This window comes from Bombyx mori, chromosome 16 (genome assembly GCF_030269925.1).
Source record: "Bombyx mori chromosome 16, ASM3026992v2".
Taxonomy (NCBI): domain Eukaryota; kingdom Metazoa; phylum Arthropoda; class Insecta; order Lepidoptera; family Bombycidae; genus Bombyx; species Bombyx mori.
The window spans coordinates 2729136-2750398 of record NC_085122.1 but is presented as its reverse complement, the minus strand read 5'-3'; the positions used below and the strand labels follow the sequence as shown (position 1 = coordinate 2750398).

The following is a 21263-nucleotide window of genomic DNA, read 5'->3' as shown; positions in this document are numbered from 1 at the left end:
ATTGTTGATCGAAGAGGTGCTACCACCAGTAATTACACAAATTATAATTTTGTGGGTTTGATTTTGATTATACGATGCTATTCCTTCAGCGTGGAAGTCAATTGTGAACATTTGCTAAGTACGTATTTCATTAGAACAATTGGTACTTGCCAGCGGGATTCGATGTCTTATCCGGATATCACCGTCAATTCCGATCTTCCCGATCCACTTTCACAGCTTTTATTAAGCTTTCCAAGCACCGGTCACCGTTCTCGTGAAAGCCCAAAAACATCTCGCCGAATCTTCTGAGTGGTCGCAATTCGAGTCCGGCGGTAGATTCAGTGATGCACTGCTCTTGTTAGGGCAAATGGCTCCCAGGGTGAGCCCCATGAGCTCGCCTACTCGCTTGTTGAAGATAGTTTAGCCTTGAATTTATGAAATAGGTAAATATAAAAATAATGAATCGTGTAATAATCGAGGCTCAATAAACACTCAGTATCTATAAAAGTGAAAATGAAACAAAGTATTTAGTAAAATCTGGGAATTTACCCACCCTTTTATATTTCATCCCATCTCATCCTGTTTCCATAAATTTGATTTCATTGAATTTCATGCTAATCGATTACTTTTAAAATTTTATTTCGTTCCACTCCATTTCTATTCAAAATCAATGAAGAATAAATAAATTCAAGGATGGCAATAATGGGTACAAAAAGCCGATTTGCATTTGCCATACTGAAAAAAAAAGTTCGATATTTATAACGGAAAGTATAAAATAGTAGGTACATACCTACCTAAGTAAAACATTTATTTTCAGGAGCCTCATTTTAAATATCATTCAATAAAAATGTTACATTTCCGTTAAACAAATAGGTTCTTAGTTTTACAGCTAATCCAGTTATCAGCTTTGAGTGCGTAAAATTTTATCTGGTCACACTGCCAATACTGCCATTATACCGCCATTAACGCCATTTTAGCATTCGTGCCGCCCTGGAAATATTGAATGATAAACGTACATAATCTTCCTATGTGTTATTGATATTTTTCTGTGAACTGTTGTGTTTTTGCAATGTTTTTCATTTTGTAACCGGGATGGTGGACACTACGCTCTAGTGTATAGGTAAGTCTCTTGTGATACGACGCTAAGGCGAATAGGGCGATGATGGCGTGTTTTTCGTTCTAAAACCTAAAAGGGACTGATAAAAATTATTTAAAATGTTACAAATAAGTAATCACCAATCTCTGAAATCAATTTTCTATTGTTTGTTTCGATATTAATAAGAATTGAGACTTTGCAAAAGTAAGGTTCTTTGACCCAGAATTGTGGTGTTTATGATGAACCCTTATTAAACATGAGTCAAAAGTCTTTGAATTATTCGGGGTGAGTGACAAATATATAATTTTACACTGGGTCGAATTTAGTGAACCTGTGAATTAATTTCTTACCACAGCTTAAAAAACAGGATGTATTGTGACTTATCAATGTACGATTGTTGGACCAGTTTGATCAAAGACAATGTATAAAATAAGTAACATATAAAAAATGGTTGAATGTTTTAAAAATCTTCAACACCTACTTTACTATATTTATAAGATTTCTTATAATAAGAAATACAATTTAGAGAGCGGCAACTATCTTTTGTCTCACATAGTGACCATCGGGATCAGCATAGGTTCTAACCTGATTGTAGTGCTACCTTAAAGAGTCCAATGCTTAATTTAAACCGATAACCACCACACCGAGACCCACTCAATCACATACGATAAATTAGTCACAATCAGTCCAGGCTTTTAGTGACAGACATTTGTCCACAATTATATACCAAGCATCATCTATATTTTCCCATACAGGTAAAGACTCGCAATCAGGTTCATTATTTATAGATGATGAATATACCGTGCTAGTTTATGTTTAGAAAACATTGGTAATTCAGTGTCTTGATAACTTAGAGCCACTTGCATGATTAAGGCTTGGACTTAATTTTTCCATCCCCTTTCCTTTTGCTACTAGTTGTATAGCTTAAAAAGTTCAACCAGTTTGCAATACAATGGTGACTTTGACCCAACGCCTCAAGAAAAGTTGCATCATTCATATTATAATGTCTATGGCTACACAAGAGTCATTAACTATCAACCCATTATTAAACATCACTCTCATTAAAAATAATTAAAATTCATTAACCGTCATTAACCATCATTAACATTTAAAAGATTGTAAATTATATCTATAATTTAATTAATTGTTAAACTGTACTAAAATAGATTACTGATGGAGCCCAAAGATGAGATATTGAAATGTTCACCAATTCAAATTGAACAATACATATTAAAATGAGCTTTAATTAATTTTACTTATGAAACCCTTTTTTGGGGAAAATATTATTAAGAAGAGATTGAATCTCTTAAGTGAAAAGTGATGTGCTATTCACGTTGTTTCCCACATAGTTTGACTGGTAAGGCCCGATTTTGATCAGCTGATAGATTCAGCAAATACTGCTCTTGTTAAGATAAGTGCTGCTATATCTCTCAGGCTGATCCCTGTAAACTCACCAATTCTTCCAGTGAAACCAGAATATCCCTACGAGTTTACTGGTAATTGTAGGAAAAAAAGGAATCTTATCAATTTCACTAAAGACCTACCACCTGGTAGGCCTTGAGCTCAACCACAAATCTAAAGTACAACTTAACTTCAAAATTAAAAAATAAATCTTTGATAGCAACAAAAACAATCATTTTGTTATCCTGGTCAAAACATAGACCAAAGTAATAATACTACTGTCATTGTAATGTCATTAGCCAATGATGATATACATGCAAATTTTATTGTTAAAGTTAAATTGTAAAAAATACTATGTGTTATATCAGCTAATATTATGAAATATGTACAACATAAAACAGCAAGAGATACAAAAATATAAGCATAAAATTCATGAATATTAGACAAAATTATTCCAAATAAACTCTGGAAGATCTAATATGATCATACTCTTTACTGCCCTGTACAATTATTGATAATCCAGGTATACCTGCAACCCAGACAGGTAGGGGCGGAAGAGCGGGAAAGTATTGATCTTCACAACGATCTGGGTCTCAAATTCATAAGAAAACACCTGAACCTTTGATAAGGATCATGAAAATTGAGAAGTCCGTCACCGTCGACTAATAGATCCACCTGATCCACTAACACCGTTATTAGACGCCTGCGGCTTTAGCACTAGGAGCAAGAATAGGAGTAACCCCGGTAACCAAACTCCTCGAAGACTCAAGAGATTCGCCGTCGACGTGATACATAACTCAAACCTCAGCCTGCTGAATTTCTTACCGATTTTTGCTCAGCGGGTCGCGATTGCGATCCAGTATTAAATGTATTCGCGAATATGCTGCTCTTGAGCGCTGTTAGGTCTTCGGAGGCATCGGATTGGTAGCGTCATTCAAATAGTGGTATTTAAGTATTGTGTACCGCATGCGTGCACATGGTCTTAAGTGTATTCTAATAACTGCCTACCTTATATATACTTCATTAAGCTATGATTGAACGCATTGATACTGATAGCTTTGCTGCAGGAAGGCAAACAAGTATCCTGTCTAGCCGATCTATGAAATTTATATTTTTCTGAAATAAACAAGCTCTTACTAATTTTGTGGTAGAAAGAATGCGGTGCAATGAACAACGATGTGATATGTTTTCTTATTTAAAATACATGCATTTAACCTAACAGTTTAAGTAAACGCCAAGAGTTGAATCAAACTGAATCCTAATTTTGTTATCAGTTACCATAAATATCTTGGTACTTTGTAAAATTATCAGGAGAATAAACTAAAAAGAAGACAATTAATTATTAATGTGTTTTTTTTTTGTAGGCGTGGATAATGCACCCAGATGTACTAAAATATTCATTTTTCACGTCATTTATTTTTCAAACACTGAAAACCAAATTAGGCTTATAAGTTAAAAATTTAAAAGAGATCTTAACAACGAACCAATAAGGAACATTACTAGACCATAAAGTGCAATACACTTGAAATACAAAAAATATGGACAGGTATTTTTTATTTTGTTATAGGCAATAGAAGAAACAACCATGAGTGTCATCATAAGACTACAGAACCTGCCTTGGTCGGCAAACGCTCTGGATATTAGGAATTTCTTTCGGGGCCTTTCGATACCCGAGGGGGGTGTACACATCGTAGGAGGCGAGCTGGGAGATGCTTTCATTGCTTTCAGGTAGCTATAAACAAAAAACAACTACAAAAAGACTGGAACTATATAATTATTTAAGATATTCACACGACAATTTCGATCTCACTAGTTGTATTTAACTATTTCTATGTACTTTTTTTTTCAAATAAATATAAGTTTATAACATTATATTAATGAATATACGTAACCCCGAAAATATTGTTTTCACAATCTTCGTTGTGTGTCTAAATCAGCAAGCACCTTTACATTTGGCTACACTGTTTAGGGAATTTTACAAAAAAAAAGTTTCAATGCTATTTACTGGAGTGAAAAGGTAAGAAGGGTTTGTAAACGAAAAATCTGCATATGAAATCTACACTTACCTTTTTTTGTTATTGGGAACGTGTTGGGATTATTTACTTACACAGAAATGTAGTATAGTATATATAAGAAAATAAGTAGTTATAAATATGTTATGGACAAAAGTTTCTACCTAACCATATACTAAGGTCTTTTTTGTACCTACCTGATCTGTATTGAACATAAATGATTTAGCAGTAGGGAGAATACTAGTTTAGTTTTTTTTTTTTATTGTAATTAATAATATCCAATATATTATTGCTTACTAAATGATAATTTATAGTAACTATTTAACGTCATCAAGGATTTGAATGAACCGGAAATTACATTAAAACATACTATTTCTGTGTGGTGAGTATTTACAAATAATTTTAATGTTCTTTTTTTACTTGTGTGATTTGATGAATATTTGGTGTTACGTTCAAAATCACTATTGCTTCTTTGTGTAATCGACCTAGGAGAACGCTATAACGCTGACCATTGCGCGTAGGAATCTCTACTAATTATATTTTTACTGTAATGGAAAAGCTGCGTTAGGTATATATACAACAAGATAAATTAGAACCTTTCAATTGTTGTGGTAGGGCAACAATTTTCAAACAAAAGGATATGTAAACAATGGCGTCACGCTGATGGTCTGTAAGTAAGAGAAATGTGGATAAGTTATGGTTCCATTACCCGCCCAGTTTTCGTTTTACGCATTGTTAAACATTTGCTTTTCGCGATTTGAAAATATTTTAGTATCACCTCATCACGTGTATCTAGGCCGCAATAAAAAAATCTAATTTGAAATATACTTATGATCGTATTGAGGTTAGAAGTAAGGAGGATCATTTTGTTTAAGGGACATGTTTAGAAAATGACCACCTGTAAACTGCAAGTTATTTTTGTGTAACAATGAAACAGGATATTATCTCTGTTGGCCCTACGATCTGTGATCGCGTTGCATCTACGTACCATGGAAGATTGACGGAAGTAAGAGTTGTGTGCGCTTACTGTTTTAAAAAAATTCATTTACAACCTACCTACTTTGTTACTGATCTCGACTGTAGGGAAAACGAAATGGAGAGTGTTTGTTTACGTGTTTTTTTATGAGGTTGACCTGTATATCATCTATGTAACAGAATCTTTAAACTTAATTATGACCAACTTCAAGATGTCTTGATTGCCTTGAAATTTTGCACAAGCATCCAGGGTCGATGATAATACACTAATTTACCTTATATTTATTTCTCTCTTAAAAGTATAGTACAAGTAGAGATTAACCTTATAATTTATTTTGCTAGCCTTTGAAAGAGCTGTAGTCTGTACTTGGTTAAAAGACCTGTATTACTGATCTCCAGGCCCCCTCTTTTTAAAGTTAGATTAGGTTATGTCGTGAATGTCGTGGGCTAATGTTGATAGAATTGGCCTCTTTTCGTGACCTGGATAAAAAGTATTTGTTCAGACAATTTCGCGATTAAGACTTGCTTCTTTCAAGTTTTATTCCCAATATATTTTACGCTTATTGCCTTACACTTCCTCGCGTTTTACTGTGCTACGCCAGTGTTGATAAGGTCACATGTTGCCGATAACACGTTTGTTTATACGTAAAAACCACTTAAGTTGGCGGATATTGGAAACCAACAATATTGGGCCGAATTTATGATGGTCGCGAATAACGTTATCTTACGAGAAGAGACCTTCTCGTAAGAGAACTTGAGTTGTGTTTTAGTTTTCAACATTCCAACACGATCTCATTACAAAGCCCTGTATGTGTAACGGAATTGTTCAAATGTATATTCAACAACTGCAAAACATCCGGTTAATTTGAAAATTTGCACACGAATCGAGGACCGATGACAAATAATAAATTTATTGCTTTGACCTAAAATACTGATTAGGATCACCAGTATACTAATTTTAGCATATAGTTCGGCTTGCTATAAAGGCGTGCTTTATTAGTTTTAAAAATATGAGTATTCCTTGTTTAGAGAATCGTGATACCTTGCTGATTGAATACTTTTTTATTTTGAACCTAAATTTATAAATGAGACGAAGGCAATATTGCTTAGCTTCATTTTTTTTAAATACGCGATTAATTTGTCGCAAACCGATTGAAATGGAGAATTCATCTTCAAATACTTTTAAATCTTATAAACATGAACTACGCCAAAGAGTAGCAAATTATTCAAGTATATACTATTTCTACAAATACTGGACCACACTCCATACTTTGTGATCTTTAACGAAGGTGTGGCGGGTAGCCATCATACAACGCGAGATAATTGACAGATGCCTGAATCTCGCTTACGACATTTTCAAGATAAAGCGCATATATACAAGTTCCGAACAACAACATTCGGACCGTCGGTCTACCGAGCAAATATCACCCGCTCGGTGGAAGATCTTTCCTTTCGTCGTTAAGACTCACAAAGGCATGAAGATGCCTGCGCACGCGTAAGGATGAGTAAACCTAGTAGTTTATAATCAAAGATTGAATTTTATGAGGAAATATCATTTTATAGTGCATCTTAATTTTATATTAGTACTCGTCTGAACTACCAATTTATTGCTTCAGGTTTTTTTTCCTACCTATTCTAGTAACCTAGGGGTTATTCTAGATTCGCCGAGCTGGTAGGTGAGCTCACGGGACTCAAACCTGACTACGTTGCTAACACGAACCCTAGCAATAGCCGGGCTTCGCAAAATCTACCACCGGAACGGAAACGCGACCCACTGAGAAGATCCGGCGATAAACTCAGTGGGCTGTGTCAGTGGGTTAATTTACCAGTCGAACCCGTCGCTTGCGACGAAGGGCTCGACGAGTAAATTAACCCGAACGATGACCGGAGCTTCAGGGTGGTTTAGTTCCCAAATCGAAACTGAAAAACTGAAATTCTGTCTGTATCTACTGATATATTGTTAAAAAATGTTACGGCATTGGCATTCTAGGGACATGCCGTGATACTGCTTATTTTACCGCTAATTTTATGGTTTGTGCAAAGATGTATGTGTCAACTTATAAAACGCGGACTGCTGCGGGCTGAACGTCAGTGAACTGCAACGCGTTTGTGGACATCAATGGCATAGGGCGTATAGGTGAAGACTTCGACTTCATTGAACAAGCACAACTCTGATTTAACTACTTCTGTTCTTTTTTTCGGAATCGTCGAGGGTATAAACCAGTTTAAACGTAAAATTCGAAAATAAATCCGCATTGATTTCGGGGCCCGCACTATGGATTCGGAATCTCGTAGCCAGATACGCGAAAACAATGAGTCACTTGTATCTTACGATATATGGAACTTTTCTCTATGTATACATGTTTCAGCATAAACACTACTCATTTTGTCTCGATTTTAAATAACCATAAATACTTCCAAAGTGATTTGTTGAAAATCCAACTATAAGTGGCAGCTCACTATTATGCACCTTGCATATTTAACCATAAGACCAAGCCTTCAACCAAAAATTGGCCTGATATTAACTGGTTACCAGAGTCCACAGATATCGCCAAGTGAATACCGCAGATCACCTTTAGATGAGGTCTCAAGTCTCAATTGCATTGAGATTACAACTACTGTACTTCTCAAATCTAACGGTGGCTTTCGAACCCAATGTTGGCTCACAAAAAGCCGTTTAGTCAGTCAGAATTTGAAGTGTCTTGCTAATTCTAAGTTGCTGCTGTTTGTATTGGGTCGATAGCATTAGACCTCCACTTCTGAAATAAAATTTATTTCTAGTTGCACTAGTTTGTAGTGTGTATTGACGAGCTCACGACTCTTAAGACTTCTTATCGGAGCACAAAAACCACCTCGTGAATTTCATCGCCTACCTTGAGTCATGAGATCGAAGTTTCCATCATTGAGACAATTACAATACTGTATATATAAAATATGTTCGGTCCTTAAAATCGAAATGCATGATTGTTTCTCAGCAGAAATAGACGGTGGAGGTGCCGGCCTACCCGTGTGGACTTACAATACACTTTCCCATGGGTTATTTAAATGCGGAAATCTGTACATATGTCTGCGGATAACTTAGCTCTGTCTGCTGGCCGAATTTGAACATCGCCACAGTCATTTTGGTCATTACGAATCAACAGACGTCTTGCCCTTTACACTACGATTATGATATGGTTTCGCCTATGCGGGATTAGCCATACAGCTGTAAGGAGCAAATGCTACGGGCTCCAAACCTTTGGTGGATCCACCTCTCTACCCAAACAACCACCAATAAAAATACACCACCTAATAGTTATTTTCATAGGGTTGACCTTGCTGCAACTGTACTATAATTATAAACACTATTATCTAGCATATCCAACCGCCAAGATCACAGATAGCCTAGTCAACCAATGCTTGGAATGCAGTTTAAGGTCCCACTGCTTGCATTTTCTACGGGCCCTGCTCTGGTTTTATCCGGCACGGTCTACTGCTCCATATCTACTTAATTACTAGTGATAGTTCTAAATACTTATGATCATTGGTAATGCTGGGTGTTGTGACGATATCAACCCTCATCATTACATCGTATGCGAAAGAAACTTCAGCAGAGTTTGTATCGGTATTAGCGGTCGTAATAATTCGTGGGTATATAAAACACTAAATCGGTTATACTTCGACGTTTATCTATTTAATTTTTATTCCAGAATTTCACAAAGAGGAACGACATTGCTATGTATTGCTATGACATTTCTATGCCCGATTGATTTTAAATTCGTATAGACTTGATAATGATACTTCTAAACAGGTTTTAGGTTTGACATAATACAATTGAAGTAAATAGGTATTCCAATTAATTGCAGCGAAGCAGTTTTAGTGTGTTTAAACTACTAGTGTTTAAAAAAACGCAAGTATCATAAAATAATAATGAAAAAGTCCTTACGTGTTACAAATTGAATCTTTTGTTGATATGAGCTGTATTATTTACGTCATTAGTTTATAAGAAAACGCTACGCCACATAAAAAGTCAGTATAGTATAGCTTTTTATTTATTGCTTAGATGGGTGGACGAGCTCACAGCCCACCTGGTGTTAACTGGTTACTGGAGCCCATAGACGTTTACAACGTAAATGCGTCACCCACTTTGAGATATAAGTTCTAAGGTCTCAAGTATCGTTACAACGGCTACCCCACCCTTCAAACCGAAACGCATCACTGCTTCACGGCAGAAATAGTCAGGGTGGTGGTACCTATCCATGCGGACTCAAGAGTTCCTACCACCAGTAATTACGCGGGTAATCATTTTTATTAGACGATGTTATTCCTTCACCGTGGAACTCAATCGTGAACATTTGTTGAGTACGTATTTCATTAGAAAAAGTAGTACCCGCCTGGGATTCGAACACCGGTGCATCATACGTACGATGCACTTTCCTGTTTATGGAAAGGGTACAGGGTCCAGATATAAAACAAGACACTAAAAAAATATGCCATAAATAAAATGCCTTATGCTATGCTATGCTCGATGCTCGCCAATTCTTCCAAGCAACGTATCTAACAAATGCTGACGAATGTTTTCTACTATGAAGAAATAGTAATTGAGAATACCTACCCTTATGTTTCAACCATTAATGACACAGGGCTTAGTAATTGCTTAATATCTGATGAAGGACGTAATTATGAGCCTACCCGAGTAAATACCATCAACCATACTGTTTTTTCCGAAAGCAGGCGTCCTAGTTTGATGAGTGATTGGCTGGCTTTTATTGCAATACAATAATGGAGACATCCACCTCATTTCTCAAGGTGAGTTGTGCTATTCACGTCGTGATATCTATGGATTGTGGAAATTATATAGTACCAGATAGGGAGTTTAAGCCACTGCCTACAACAACAAAAAGAGACCACAGGATATGCGGCAGGCTGCGGCTTGTCTCTGGCTCTGTGGCATTACTTACGTCCAGGAGCGACGGTAACCACTCACCATCAAGTACGCCGAATGCTTGATTGTCTACAAGAGCAAATATTTTTTTTTATAATTGGCTCTATGAAGTCTGCTTTTGCTGGTTTCCATTTATCAAAAACTCAACGTGTTTTTCTTTTCTGGTTGATGAAAGGTAGGTATTGAGGTTATTGCCCGCCTGATAGAGGTTACCGGGACCTATGCGCATCGTCAATGCTTTAAGTTCAGCCAAGCCGCGACGTACCATCTAGTATTATTAACTTAGTGATTGAATATAGCCCATATTCTAACTCCGAGAACCATTATGGAAGGAACAGATTACAGGGTCGGGTGGGTAGGTGGTAATAGACTCTGAAAACGCACTACAAAAGGACAGTGTTTCTAAGTATAGTGTGTTGTTTCAATGGTGGACGGTGCGACACTGAAAAGATGATAGCATCATTACAAGCAGTGGTATGGATGAGGTATTGACTGAAATTTTCAATATAACATGAAAAGTTGTGGTACTGATAATCGACAAATTAAACAGAGCATAAGGAGACCATGTTAGAAGTATTCAAATCTGATTGCAAGAATAATTTTCAAATAAGATAATTGTGCACGTCAGCTTCCCATCCATGTTCTTAACGTCCACGTTGTCGTTATAAAAATATTGTCTAGTCTATATTTATATGTATTTTCAATACTAATTACGCTACAGGGTTTCTATTAGTGGACTTCTATTTTTTTTTAAATAGATGCACAATATAAAATAAACATTCCTATTGTTCAGAACAGTCACAATTGAATTGAAATGAAACTTGCAAAGGATCATTATCATCCATAAATTCAAATACCTAATCGAAAAGGTAAAATTTAGTAGGAAAAAAGAATATTTTAAGTAGCATTATTAACAGTGGGATTTTTTTTCCCTCGCTGTGTGAATATGTAGCTTAATGGGTATAAAACAGCACCCTTGCGCTAAGGTGTCTTGAAAGGCAGCAAAGAGATATACCGGCGAATAAGCAGCGGCATTCTCTGAGAATTAAACCGACGTACCGGACTTACTATATAGCCGGGATTTGCTAGTGGTGAGGAGTGTTACCACATGGGTGGGTACCACCATTCTACTTATTGCTGTCGCGTTGGTGGTGCCTATGAGATAAGTTAACCACCTTACATCAGATGGGCCGCGCTAATAAATAAAAAATCGATTCAAATGGCAATATTGCTGGTATTTAGGGAACCCGGCTACGAAATGTAATCTATATTCCCTGTGAGACTACAGTTTTGATTAGTGTAGTTGGAAACTGGCTATGACGGATACGTCATAGGTCTGAAGTACTTCTTCGATCTGTTGAGGACCACCAACATTTTGAAAGACAATTTGACTTCACATTCCCTGTTAATTTGGTATGAAGAACATCTAGAAACTGGATATTCTCGCCAGTTAGCAGGTCTATTGACTGGAAGAGCACAATGTTCTTATCCGAACTAATAAAAATATTTATGGTAAACCCCCAACGGAAAATTTATATATATTTATGTTGTATACGTATGAAACAAGGTACAAATTTCTGTTTCGCAATATGAATGTCTGATATTTCATACTGGATCACACAAATGTTTCGCGACAAAAATAGATACAATTGTGATATTCTCACTTGCGGGCTGTTGAGACAACCTACCTACCTCAAGTAAATATATGGCAACTGGTACGACGAAAGGAGAAGGTAATTGACTAAGGTATGACTTGACTAATTAAAGGAATGGAAGGTACTTTAATCCTCTAATGAATTTCTGAACTGACTATTATCAGTGTAGAATGCTCTCTAGGCTTCATAGGTCTGGTTTTTACATTATTGATCCCTTGGTTCAGTGGTTGTGTTTAAACTGCAAGTGTTTTATGTAGCATTAGTGTATTCATTTAGGAAATTTCTAGTTTTTTCCCATACATTCGTCGTTCATTCAGGAAAGTGATTTTTGAACTTGCTTTTATCCGTCAATAGTTACCAACGATCCAAACTTAAGTTTATACCTTCAGTCTGTTCACTGTGATGAGAGAGAGAGAGAGAACATACTTTATTGCACACCAAAACACATAATATCAGAAAACAGTCAACAAGCATTTGTACAATAGGCGGTCTTATCGCTAAAAGCGATCTCCTCCAGACCACCGTTTAATTACCCGAATTTCTGGACAGATAAAGGTACAGCAGGTATGTTGCGGTGTACTATTAACAACACATTAGAGAAAATGTTACGATCGAGTAGGTACTTATGTTGATAAGAAATCACCGAAGATAGCTTCTTGCCGTTGGAGGCGTTTCAATATAATTAGACACTAAAACATTCGTTTGAAAGTATATACCTACGACCCCGACTCGGCTAGCGACGTCCAAACATTGTGGAAAGGTACAATTGAATTTAGTTGAAAATCAAGGTCTGCATTTGATCATGTAAAACAGTTCTTAATTTTTAAATGTCCCAATATCAGACGAAACGTAACGAAAATAAATACTGTTTTTTTTATAAGCAACTAAGCTACTGATAAGTAATCTGAAGTGTCTGAACCTGATGATATCATTTAAAAAAGAAACTGGACTCTTTTAAAGTTTCATCATCTCTTAGCGGATTCCACGGACAGGCATGTATATTGGATAAGAAAATAAATCGATAAAGAAGGAGCCTTCTCAAATGAACACGGAAGTTCGCAATAAAATAAATAGAAAACGACTAATAGCTCGAAATCCATTGAAACTACGTGGCGCGAAAGGTGGTGTCATCGCTCATGGAATTCGAAATATATTTAAATAGCGAAAATTGTTAAATCATTCGAAAATTTTACTTTACACTGAAGCACCGGTATCGGCGTGGAAAGAGAAACTCACCAGTGACATGAAATAAGCATGGAAAGACGTGTTAACCTTTAAAATATTGGGACACTGTAGAACTATCCATAAGAAATATCTGGAATTCAGATACGACAATGTATTCAAAGTTATAGGAAACTGATAGCAAAAATCTTAATAATTATCTACTGGACCAATAATCATTTTGTCGTAATTTTCGTACACATAAGGATAAGGAAATATTTGCCGCTAGAATTGATATGTCTAGCAGCTTAGGACTTAGGTCAAATGACTCTTCCAAAAAATTTATAAAGTTTTGAGATGCATTTATAGGATACGTTGTCTGTTACCAATAACCAAACCTTATGGTATTGGTACCTTAAAATCACACCATCTATGAAGACTGAACATCAAAATCCTCAACAAAGATTACAAAACTGTAGCTCTGAAAAGCTCAATTCAATTACTTAAGATTATTAGTACACCCTTATTTGTAAATGACTATCGGTTCAGTAATTATAGTCCTTATCGCAGTTTTAAGAAAGATTGGAAAAAACCATAGGTCCATTAATCCTTAATAGAGCGGTAAATCTGTAGATATATTTTAATCCACGCGAAATGGCAGACTTCGGCGATCATGCAGGAGCGACTGGTGGATCAGCATATGAGGTAAAATCGTAGACGGCAAATGACTCAGGGTAACTTAATGAAAATTAAAAAAGTAGTTTCCGTTTAATTATTGAAGGAACTTAGGTATTCAACTATTATATTACTCTGATAATGATTGAAACTACATAAGTACTTTTAGAATTTAATTTTGTGTTTAATATTGAAAATGATGATAAAATATCACATCACCGTAAATGTAGTTTTAAGTTTAAAACTCGTGAAAATCGAAGAAAATGTTAAATTGCGCGAATGTTAATTAATCATAATATAAACAATGATTTTGTTTTAAAATTTGAGAACCGTTGAGTAATATTACACGAAAGTACTTCTTCAAAAGGAATTCTTGAAACGATTTCACTCTCCACGAAGAATTACTGTAATTTGTTTTCATATTATTATCTGTTAGCGAGTAATAACGATGAATAGATGATTAGCGATTTTGCAAAGCAAATAACTATTGTGCTTATTTGAAAATCTTCGTTGAATGTAGCAAAAACTTTTAACTTAAATGTCATAAAAACATTTTGTTCTACCGATATGCTGTCCAGAGAAACGGCACAGACAATAATAGACGAGACTGACAGTCTTAGATAGTAGATATTATTATATATGTTCCATTGGTTATTCAAAGGATCAGTGTGCTTAGTGCGAGTTTTTTAACGTTCTCGATAACGTAAAAGTTAACTCAAATTGGTATGAAGTTGGAACGTTTGCCGCTAGGGGGGTCACACTAAGCACACAGTACGTTACATGAATCGGCGTGAAGAGTTGTCGGGGTTAATTCTGTTGGGTATGGGTACGTGTGTTGGAAGACTACAACGAGCGACAGATCGTGTGCAAGACCAAGAATGTATGTTTATATTGTAAAGATCTCAATGCCTCCTTTGGATTGCTAAGAGTAAGTTACAATGGAATTGCGGTAATATGCCATGTTGTGTGTCCTCATACTGCGGCTTAGACTTTAGAGCCAATACATTATAGAGCCAGTTATCATTGGGGCTTTTAAATGAGGTTATTTAGTCTTTTTGCTAGTTTGTGTGTTCGAAAAATTGTCTTAACACTCTTGGCACCTACTACCTACTTTTCTCTTTATACATGTATTGTAAAATAGACAGATACTTATTTAGATAGAATTTCATAAGTAAAGAGTAGATAAGCAATTCTCTTTAGTTATCCATTATTACTATTCTGTTATAGCCAATTTTCGCTGATTCTAGATAAAAAAATCATTTGTTAAGCACAATCATGACACATTAAACGTAAGAGCTCCATAAGAGAATAATTTTTGTAAGTTTCATAATTCGGTTGATAAAAAACAAAATTACCAATAAACTAATACAAAACACTTAAACTTCTTAAGCTTGCAACAAACACTCAAACTTGAAACAAAACTTCATAAGTCTAAAAATTCTGAACACTGAACCATGATTTTACTTACTTAACATAATGTTTGTATTGGTTAGCGACAGTGGATTCTATTGCTTATTTAATTTTATTCCAAAGCAAAGCCTACTGAGTTTCTCGCCGAATCTTCTCCCATTGTTTTCGATCTGGTGGTAGATTCTGCGAAGCACTGCTCTTGCTAGGGTTAGTGCTAACAACACCTCCGGTTTAAGTCCCGAGAGCTCACCTACACGCTAGGGTAACGCTGATATAACCTTTCGAAGGCTATCAGCAAAGGATTTTATTACTGAAGCAGCATTTATTACTGATATTTCGCGCTGGTAAACCCTTAGCATTAGTCGTGTCATTAGCTATTCGGCCAATCTGAGCCAACAAAAAAGCCGTGGAGACAATCGAATGAGTGAAAAACGAATTCTAACCATTCTATATACCTATTCAATTGTTGCCTTTTTTTTTCTTTCGGGCTGGGGGCCTAAGCTCCTACGAGGTCCCCGCGCCGAGGGGGCGCGCGGGGTACGTGGGACTGGTCCGCGACTGTGAGACCGCGGGCCCAAGAATGTTTTCAGGACTCTACCCACTAAACGACTCCCATGCACTCTTCGCCCAAGCGTCCGATCCCCTCCGAGGTCAGAACCCGGATGAGGTAAGGGGTTACCGCGGTCAACACTGCAACCAGACGGCGCAGCTCACCCCAAGGACGCCCGGCCGACGGAGTCTTCGAGGCGAATCGGAGGTTTTCAAACGTCCGCCGTCTCGGTACGGCAGCCCGTCAGGCCGCCCAGACGGTGCCGCTGGTGTCCCGGACTACCCTGCTGGACCAGAACCAGCCTGCCGGGTCGGGACGCGCTCCACCGCCAACCGGTTGCTCTTTTATCACAATGATACTCCTTGGCAACGCGCTAAAGTGCTGGTAGGGCGCTGTTCGGCCTCAGCCTCTTTAGGTCGCCCCTTGACCTTCACCGAAGGGATGCAATTGTAGCCTACATTATTATTTTTTATTTATTTTATGGAATCCGAGTCCATAGACAACATCATCACAACTTGTATGACGCGCTACTCTCGAGACGTGGAGTGGAAGTATCGATCGTATTGGATTAACAGCTGCCGCACTCTTCTGCGAACTTGTATATAATTCTTTCGACGGTTTATAGTGGGTATAAAATGAGAAATATTGACTTTACGGCTTCATCAAAGAGTTTGTATTGAAAACAGCAAGAATAATATGTAATAATATATTTTCGTGGAAGTACTTTTCCGGCGTCATAATGAGGATAATTTTAAATTACACAACTGGTAAGTTGCTAGCTATCTCTAAAATTTATGCTCGATATATGGTACGTAATGTGGAGACGCGCGAAAGAGATAACAAGACTACATCTTTAAAATATTAATGGCTACTTTATTTTGAAATTAATATTGATCCAGTTTTCAGTTTAAACTTCAATGGTAGTTATTTGTTGTCTCCTGTAGAATATCAAACAGAGTCGCGCAGAAAATATTATTTCTTAATTTGCTCTTGAATCAAAAATACGTTACCGTGTAAGACACTTGCTTGTGCAGTGTGCTTAGTGCGACTTAACGTTCTCGATAGCGTAAAAGTTAACTCAAATATTTATGGAGTTGAAACTTTTACCTACGTTTGCCACTAGGGGCTATTCCAACTGCATACAAATTTGAGTTAACTTTTACGCTATCGAGAACGTTAAATAACTCCCACTAAACACTCAGGTTAGAGAAAAAACACCCAAGTCAAAGTCTTATTTTATTGCTGTCAATATAGGTGGCATTGACAGCAATAGCTTGGGCTTGGAACGGACGGCCTACTGGAAGGTCACCAACGCGGCTGCAACATTTCACATTGACACTGCATTGAGTTAGATGTATGAACTGAAACACTATCATATTTAGGTTTTATTTTGTGAAATGTTTATTAAGGTTATTGCCAAAACTAGATAAAAAACCCTCAGATCCTGGCTGCAGTTACGATGTTGCTATATATAAAATATTCGTTAGACCCCGGAAGATGCATTCATCTTGTAATATAAGTCCTGCAAACTGCTGGAAATTGGCTAAGGTCACGGCAGAAGCATTTGGGACAGATATATCTTTCAACATGCGGGCGGACTTTTAGTATTTTCATCAGTGATTGAAATTCTTGAGGCTTTTAATTAGCCATTCAACTAGCTGGTGAATACAAACTAGTTTGGTTAGCAGGATTTTGATTTATCACCTACGTACGTTACTGGTATTTAGAGGAAAAAGAGTAATCTACAAAATATAGAATTTCGGATACGGATTCAAGGTTGTAACACACACAAGTATCGCACGTTCTGGTTTGTCGGAAAATGATAGATTAGATAGCTGTGTCATATGTTTGCTATTCTGGCTAATATCATAGCTAGCCTTAAGCTTGAAAGAGGCAATTTGAAGACAAAACAGATCCGTGGCATATGGGTGCAATACATTTTTGTTATTACATCTGTGAGGGAACGAATTCACGGCCCATCTTGTCTAAAGCGGTTAACAGGGCTCATAGTAGACATCACAACGCGAATGATACCTCCTACCTCCAAGTACAAAATAGAATTTTCAATTATATATGTAAGTATAACGACGATCCACCCCCCTTTTTTAAAATCAATATTTAGGAACAAATTACTCACTGTCATCGAGTCATAATTTAGGGTTTCCTGTGCTATAGGTACCAGAGATACTAATGTTTGTTTAAATATATACCTACATACATAGACACTAAACACCCAGACAAAGAGCAAACAAACTTGTTCATCACACAACGTTTGTCCGATGTGGGAATCGAACACGCGACCCTCGGCGCAACAGCTAGCAGTGATAACTACTGCACCACCGAGTCAGTAAAAATATAAAAGTAGCCACGTGTTTCGGTTTGAAATTCTTAATACCGGAATCCATTACTTCTTAGCTGCAGTATTAGTTGGAATTTTGGTATCTACCCGCATGGTCTACAACATATTCCCTAGTATTATATATTTCTTCGGCTTACTATAGATAAATTATTAAGATTTTGTATTAGGAAATATTGATCTAGGCCTCGACATAGAATCTTCCTTGATCAGGAAGCGGTTTCCCGATGTAAGGTGATTCCGGACGATTGGAGAGGCAGAGGTTGCACGGCACTGTGTATCGACTCACGAGCATCGAACAACAGAGCGACCGGTTGATGCTGTATCGTGTTGCGATCCAGCAGGCTCTCATCCAGCACGATATCCCAGAACACAAGTAATACCCGCTGGACGCCTACCAGAGATGACAGACTTCTAATTCTGCCGACGACTCCATCGATCAGACGTCCACGGGAATCTCGCGCTTCGGTTGCAGTGCTGACCCCGATCTCCCCTCTCGCCTCTCCTGATTTCGTGCCTTACACAAAAAAAAGCTCTACTATTACGACTTTAACTGCTTGTCTCTGGACGGAATGTATGTTTTGATGTATATAGATTCCGATAATCATAATGGTTATTTCGTTCACTGTTTAATTATAAATCGATCCCGTTAGTCTGCCGATAACCTTTCGTATCGTACCATCAGTCATTAGTTTAGGGCTTGAAGGACTGCTGTTACACAATACAAGTGAGACATTCAACTTCATGACACGTGATCTGAGCTGTTATGTTAGATTCGTCGCGTCACTTAATTCATTATAAGAACCCTTTAGTTGTAATAAAACTTACTGTCAGTAAATGATATTAAACTAGCTTTTATACCCGACTTCGCTTGCATCAGTGACGAAAACACATATCTCGGGGAATATTAGTTTTTTTTTTGCTAAATGAAAGATGTATTATGTCATTAACTGTGCACGTGATAGCGTGTTTGCAAAATTTCATGTTCAGCCGAGTAGTTGAGTCGTAAAAGCCTGACAAACAAACAAATTCAATTTTGTTCATAGTAGTATGTAACTACGGATTATTGCAACAAAAAGAAAACAAAAAATATAGAAAAGCCTTTAATGATAATAAAATAACTTTGCTTCTAACCGATAAACGATACCAATAAATACGAAAACTATAAATTTTCCTTGTTAGATTTTTATGTATGCTAAGTTCTTTTAAATCTTGGAAAAGTTTGGTCTCCTTGGCTTTAACAGTGGCATAGTCGTATCGCTACTAGGCTTCCCATTTTGATGCTGCGTCGACTTCATAGCTTATAATTACGATTCGAAGCGGGGCAACGAGATGCGGAGGCAGAACACCGCCATATTACATTCATTTTCCGGGTTATGTCTGAAGCATCTATGTGCTTAGTGCGAGTTTTTTAACTAACCGATCGCGTAAAAGTTGACTCACATTTGTATGGAATGCTTCGTTTGCCGCTAGGGGCGCTGTTCCAACTTCATACTCCACACTGATGCTGCTAGAATTGTTAAACTCAGGCTGGTCTCCGACCAACACAGTTCAAACAAGTAAAACAGATCAGGCTATCATATTTTAACCTATTGAACTTGACCTATCCCACTGAGTTTCTCGCCGGATCTTCTCAGTGGGTCGCGTTTCCGATCCGGTGGAAGATTCTGCGAAGCACTACTCATGCTATGGCCAGCAACGCCTCCTGGTTTGCGCCCTGAGAGCTCACCTACACGTTAGGGTTACGCTAACATAGCCTCTCAAGGCTATCATCAGCTTAAGTAGGACAAAAAAAAAGTGCCTGACCTTGTATCCGTATCCGAAATTCTATATTTTGTAGATGTTTTTTTTTTTGCTCTAATACAAGAAACATAATTAGGTGATCTAAAATCCTCTAGACCTCGTTATTAAATTGTAGATATGCAATAACATCAGAATATCTGTTTCTGTGGTCTCATATTTACCTACTATCGTAATTTTATAATTTTATAAAATTTGCGGGCTGGTGCGATGTGGAGTTAGTTAGTGGACCATTGATACTAGAGACTACTCGGATTACTAGGAAAAATCTGCGAACTTCGGTTCTAACACCACCACCCTATTCACATATGCCACGAAGCGGCCATGTATTCTGAGGTGAAGAGCGCGACAGCCACGGAATAGATAAATAATCTGAGGCCCCGTAGCAAATTCATTAGAAATTAATAACGTTGTCACTTAATTTTATTTAAATAATGGGAGAAATAAAATTTTCAAAGTAGGTATTGGATGTTTGTACCTACTTATTTGCTTAAAATCTGTGATTTTTACTAATTTTTTTGCTACTTTGCGGTCGCAGCCCCTGGCCTGTGGCATTGTACCAGTCTTGCCACCTCGTATTTACGCCACAGTACCTAGTTCAAATTACGTTTATTAGGGGTTTATCTATTTGGTTTTCCAAAATTACAGCACTGAGGTTGTTGACCTTAGTTTCTGTATGTATTCTATACTAATGTTGATGGCAGTAGCTAGTGGCACAGCTAATGTTTTACAGATCCACGTAAAATTGACTATATTTGTTTTTTGTTTTTTTTTATTGCTTAGATGTGTGGACGAGTTTACAGCCCACCTGGTGTTAAGTGGTTACTGGAGCCCATAGATATCTACGACGTAAATGCACCACCCACCTTTAGATATCAGTTTTAAGGCCTCAGTATAGTTACAACGGCTGCCCCACCCTTCAAACCGAAACGCATTACTGCTTCACGGTAGAAATAGGCAGGGTGGTGGTACCTACCCGCGCCGACTCACGAGAGGTCCTGCTACCAGTAATTACGCAAATTATAATTTTGCGGGTTTGATTTTTATTACACGATGTTATTCCTTCACCGTGGGAGTCAATCGTGAACATGTGTCGGGTACGTATTTAGAAAAATTGGTACCCGCCTGTGATCGAACACCGGTGAATCGCTCAACACGAATGCACCGGGCGTCTTTATCCTTTAGGCCACGGCGACTTATGTATGACTAAAAATACCGGTTTAATCTCAGGTCAATTCCCTGGCCGAATTCGCCGGTATTGATGAAAAT

The 21263-nt window shown here is 37.3% G+C and overlaps 1 protein-coding gene across 1 annotated transcript in view; it reads left to right on the top strand.

The window, feature by feature from the left end:
- Window positions 1-740: 740 nt before the first annotated feature.
- Window positions 741-21263, top strand: part of LOC101746806 (uncharacterized) — a 24749-nt gene continuing 4226 nt past the window's right edge. The window contains exons 1-2 of the mRNA XM_004928901.5: window positions 741-1099; window positions 4044-4204. Coding sequence (XP_004928958.2) covers window positions 4062-4204 — 143 coding nt within the window. The 5' untranslated portion in view covers window positions 741-1099; window positions 4044-4061. The remainder of the gene's footprint in view (window positions 1100-4043; window positions 4205-21263) is intronic.